The sequence below is a fragment of the Colletotrichum scovillei genome (genome assembly GCF_011075155.1).
Source record: "Colletotrichum scovillei strain TJNH1 chromosome Unknown Contig00011, whole genome shotgun sequence".
Classification (NCBI taxonomy): domain Eukaryota; kingdom Fungi; phylum Ascomycota; class Sordariomycetes; order Glomerellales; family Glomerellaceae; genus Colletotrichum; species Colletotrichum scovillei.
In genome coordinates, this window is record NW_023336269.1 from 3,434,257 (window position 1) to 3,439,309 (window position 5,053).

Genomic DNA, 5,053 nt, shown 5'->3' on the forward strand with positions numbered 1-5,053 from the left:
AACCAAAGTAAAAGATACATGGCGTTTCTTCCACCCGCGCTTTCGTACCCCGTACCTGACTGACCTTGACCAGTCTGCACCTGCACACCTGCAACTGTAACTGCAGACCCTCCACTCTCACTTTCTCCCCCCGGTCCACAGTCCCCAGTCCTCCAACTTGGTGCACCCAACTTTTTTCCCCATCCACTTTCATACAGTACAATCTTCCACTCCCACACCCGGCCGAGGCGGAAAATAGCTCTCTCTCTTGAGTCTTTTTTTTCCTCTTTCCAACTCCCACGCCCCTCTAAGCGCAGCGGCGGGGTCCTTCTTCGAGCTTGTCTTCATCCAAATCGAGAACCCGTTCCCTCCCCCCTTACTACCGCGACTTATCTTCCCCTGCGAGACGATTCAAAACTCGCAGCCTTCCCACCTCCCAAGACCAGGACGGAATAAGGATGGACGCCTGAATTATTTTCATGCCCTCTTCTCCTCTCTTTCTACTCTTCCTCTGACCTAATCCTCGACTAATATCCATCCCAAACACCTCAAACTTTTACCTCATCACGGTCGTCTACCTTGGTCAATACCAAGACAACATTCACCAAGGAAAGAGACATCGATCGGCAATTCACTTTGCTTTTCTACATATACCTCCTCTGGCACCTGCAGTCTTCTACAAACCAAACGCCAGTCACTCCGATACCAAGACGAATTCCTTCGACAAGGACCTGGACCCGATTTTCACCTTGCCTGCTTCTCCCAACACCTTACACCAAGAACCGCATACGCTCGCGTGCGCAGACACCTACAGCTTTCCGCTCGACAAGGACGTATACACGGATCACAGAGCCAGTCTACCTATTCTGATTTTGCGGTCTTCTGTACTCGAAAAAGTCTCGTCGTGGTTCTGATTCGACACAGAAATCCACCAACGCCGGACAACATCCCGACGCAGAATAAACGCATGCAGCAGCCTCAAGCAATGGGATAAAGACCAAGAAACCCCAACTCTCTTGTTTTCCCTTTCCTTTGCGTCTTCGGATTTTGGCCTACAAGCCTCCCGATTTCTCCTACAATAAACCCACCTCGCCAGCTTTGGACTCGACTTATCGCTTAGTTCGACTTTCACGTTGGTGCTTCAGGACCGATAATTGGGGGACACACTACTCGCACGTCGCCCAACCAAACCCCCCCTCCATTCGTCAAGGCCCAGACCAAAGAATTGGAGACCCCTCGGAAACGCCGCGGACTATACTACCTACCGACTTGGCCCTCCCAGAAACCAACTGGTACCGATACCAGCACCAGTACCAAGCGTTCTCTCTCGGTGGTGTGTGGTCCAATTACGTATTGGCCCATCCTTGATCAGAGCACCCTCCTCCGCTGTTGTCCTTGTGCCCACCGGCCACACTCCGAACAGCGATGGCGACCGTCCTCACCAGCATGGCGGTGCCCCAGCCCGCTTCCATCTCCCAAGGTACGTTCACACACGTCTGATGGTCATTGCACCCTGGCTGCACCTCCGTCATTCAGCAGCTGTTCCCAACCCGCCCTGTTTCCGTCCGCAGCACCCTTGAAGGCGTCCGTCGCTAATAAACGCTTGCGATTCTAGACAAGCAACATTCCGCCGAGCAACAAAACTCGAGTAGCCTGTCCTCGTCTCCCCGTCAATTTCCTACCGATCTTACTTCTCCCATCCTCGAAGAAGCCGATGAGTCCGAAAGCGAGTCTCCGAATGAACCTGTGACCCCCATTAGCAGTGGGAGACAATCCCAAGAGTTTACCACCCGCCCTAGTCAGGACCATCACGACATCAATCTCACCGCTACCCATCAGGTGCAGACCACTCCGAAACCTCTCCTGGTTGACACCGCACCCACACCTTCGGTTTCGCCTGCAAAGTCAGACCTCACACCGAAAGCTACCACCGCTATCAACCCTTCAACTGCAGCCGAACCTGCTGCTGACCAAGAACCGCCACCAACTCCGTTGTCAAGACGGCCCACTCGCGGCTCTACTTCAAGCTTTAAACGGACAATGTCCAGCATCTTTCGACGATCCAACTCATCCCAAAACAGACCAGATCTCGGATTTACCTTGGACCAGTCCAACGACGTCTCCTCCGAGAGTGCATTGATTGACACAGCACCCTCAAATCGTAGACGATTCTCAATGAACAAGTCCCACACTACCACGAGGTCGAACTCACCTCCCTCTCCAGGTTCTCCTGTAGACACCATTTCTTCCTACAAGCAGTCTTCGCACATGCCTACTCAAGATGACTTCAAAAAGAAGAACAGGGCTTCCACCGGCCTTAACCTACGAGGACGCGCTGTCAACTTCGTCGGCGCCAATGTTTCCGGACGGGAAAAGCACGCCGAGAAGGTCAAGCCTGTCTTGGGCAGGAGACGAGCCAGCAGTTTCGAGGGCCGCGTGAAGAGCCGTCATCTAGCGTCTGCGCCCAATCCTCACTCAGACAACCCTGTTCTTCCCTTGGAGGGATCGTCTCCATGGGCTCAGATGCCTGACGCTGGTGTTGGTGTCAAGGCTCGACGCATGAGCTTGAGTCTCCCGGACGACTTCCAAGTCGATGTCGCCGACCTCCTTGCGGAATTTGAGTACCTATCCAAGTTTGGCCGCCATGGCAAACATCTCGGAAAGGGTGCTACTTCCAAGGTCACTATGATGAGCCGAAAGGGGTGCCCGAATGAGCTCTATGCAGTCAAGGAGTTCAGAGCCAAGAGAAAGCAAGAGACGCAAGAAGAATACGAGAAGAAGATCAAGTCCGAGTACAGCATCGCCAAGAGCTTGCACCACCCCAACGTTGTCGAGACGATCCGACTTTGCACCGATCATGGTCGTTGGAACCACATTATGGAGTATTGTTCAGAGGGTGATCTCTTTGGATTGATTGCGAAGAAATACCTCCAAGATCCGGCAAGACTTCCCGATCGCCTCTGCCTGTTCAAGCAACTTGTCCAGGGAATCAACTATCTTCACAGCAACGGTATTGCTCACCGTGACATCAAACTCGAGAACCTTCTCATCACCAAAGACAGCAAGCTCAAGATCACCGACTTTGGTGTTTCAGAAGTTTTCACTGGCCACCACCCTGGCTTCAGAGAAGCTGGCGGCCAGTGTGGCAAGGGCATGTGCGCCGAAATCCGCCTGTGCAAGCCTGGCATGTGTGGCAGCGAGCCGTACACGGCACCTGAGGTGCTCCTAAAGGAGACTGAGTATGACCCGCGAGGTCTCGATGTGTGGAGCGCGGCGATTGTCATGATTTACGTGACTTTCGGAGGAAACATCTGGAGTAAGGCTGAGGTTAAGGGAAACCCCCAGTACGCTGAGCTGCTCAAGGGATGGCAGAAGTGGGAAGCCAAGCACCCTGAGCCTGGATCGCGCATCACCGAGTCGGACTACCCATTCTTCAATGCTTTTGATGGATTCGTCTCCCCGCCAGCACTTCGTCGTGTGCTCCTCTCAATGCTCAACCCCAACCCCGCAAAGCGCGCCACCATCTCAGAAATCGCCAACCATCGCTGGGTCAAGAACATTGAGTGCTGCCAGCTTGAGAACTACGACGACCCAGCTCTTCTCATTGACGCTACCAAGAAGGGCAGTGCACAGCTCAACACCAAGAGGGTGTTCTGCCACAACCATCTGCCATTGGAGAGCCACGGCCACTCACTTGGAAAGATGCCGGGCCAGTCGGGCTATTGACTGCACCCGGACACGACTGTACGACTCATTACGTGTTTGTTTTTCTGCATAGCTGCGGTTCTATCCTTTGGAATCGGTTCCAGCTTATGAGCATGCAGAGAGACATACTTTTTTTTTTTTTTTCACTTTTACAATTGGCGTTCACAAAGGCTCCAGGAAAAGGGCCCAACAAGGCGTGGAAAGGATCGGCCTTGATTTGTGTTTGAATACAGCCCATAATTACCTGGGGAAAGCAACACCGGCTATGATATGCCGTGTCGCGAGTTTACACAGAAGATGCCTGTGTGTGTTTGCATGCACACCAGAAACAAGAACGGCCATCTCTGGCTCTAGAAGAGGCCCAGGGGTGGTGCATCGACGTACATAATCAAATTACCTTCTTTGATACTATGCGCGCGCCAGAGACAAGCGAAGTTCAATGGTGATGTACGCCCGCGTAGTGCAGGGAACGGGACTACAAGGGATTGGGGGACCACGTCCCGAGGGGAGGCACAATGATGCAGAGAGATGGGGGGATAGTTTCTTTGACAGTCGGTCACGGGATAGATCAAAAGCACTCCTAGAAAGAAGCTCCTTGCAGTTTACAATTCAAACAAAAGTTAACTTGAATGTGGTATACTTCCTCTTGTGTGCGTGAAATCAATGGAACTCTTGTCTGTGAGACCCAAGACTCTCTGGCTTTCATCGAAGGATTCGCCAAGTTTGTCTCGATACGACCTGGAGGAGGGGGGGAGAGGATGGGACCAAACTAGGACGAACTTCCAACGCCTCCCCCGCCGATGCGCAATGTCTCTAGAAATACGGAGTACCTCGAAGCATAATCATCTTACTTCTTCCTGACGTACTTGACCTCATCCTCCCCCCTTCATCCCCGGCGGCGCAGACAACCAACAGCGGCAGCCAATGTCGCGGGGGAAGTAAACTCGGAAGCTAGGCTGGGCAAGGGAGAAAGGCCAGCAGCATTAGCAGCAGGCTCAGCTGAGGAAGAGGCGGAGAGGGGTGAATGAAACGGTATCCAGCACAAGGAAACACAACACCCCGAGCACGACGTTTTCTTCTCTTGCAACGACCGTCACCACCGTCACCGATCCGTTGCCAAGCTGCTGGAATCAGCCGGGCTGGGAAAACATGTTGTATGCGGATGTGTATGCGATCCAATCAGCCGGCTGGCGGATCCAATGGATCTTGATTTTCCCCGCCTTTTTCTCGATATCCTCGTCCCTTTTAGAGTCTACTGTGTAGGTACGATGAGCTGCCTGGATGGTTGGAGGTACTGTACCGTCATCTCTTGGCCTAGGTCGCCGCGGAAAGCCTGTTTGGGAATCCTGGGACGGGCGACGACGACCCG

The 5,053-nt window shown here is 53.1% G+C and overlaps 1 protein-coding gene across 1 annotated transcript; it reads left to right on the forward strand.

Moving 5' to 3' along the window:
• Positions 1-339: 339 nt before the first annotated feature.
• Positions 340-4,283, forward strand: HER10_EVM0007888 (uncharacterized protein). Its single transcript, XM_035477428.1, has 2 exons — positions 340-1,459; positions 1,595-4,283. Exons 1-2 carry the CDS (start codon positions 1,405-1,407, stop codon positions 3,703-3,705), a joined length of 2,166 nt encoding a protein of 721 aa, XP_035327019.1. The 5' UTR covers positions 340-1,404; the 3' UTR covers positions 3,706-4,283.
• Positions 4,284-5,053: the final 770 nt, after the last annotated feature.

Excerpts from the sequence above, each read along its gene's own strand:
- HER10_EVM0007888 (XM_035477428.1), top strand. The coding sequence starts at position 1,405 with ATGGCGACCGTCCTCACCAGCATGGCGGTGCCCCAGCCCGCTTCCATC. Across the intron at positions 1,460-1,594 it reads GCCCGCTTCCATCTCCCAAG|ACAAGCAACATTCCGCCGAG; the intron begins GTACGTTCACAC and ends TTGCGATTCTAG.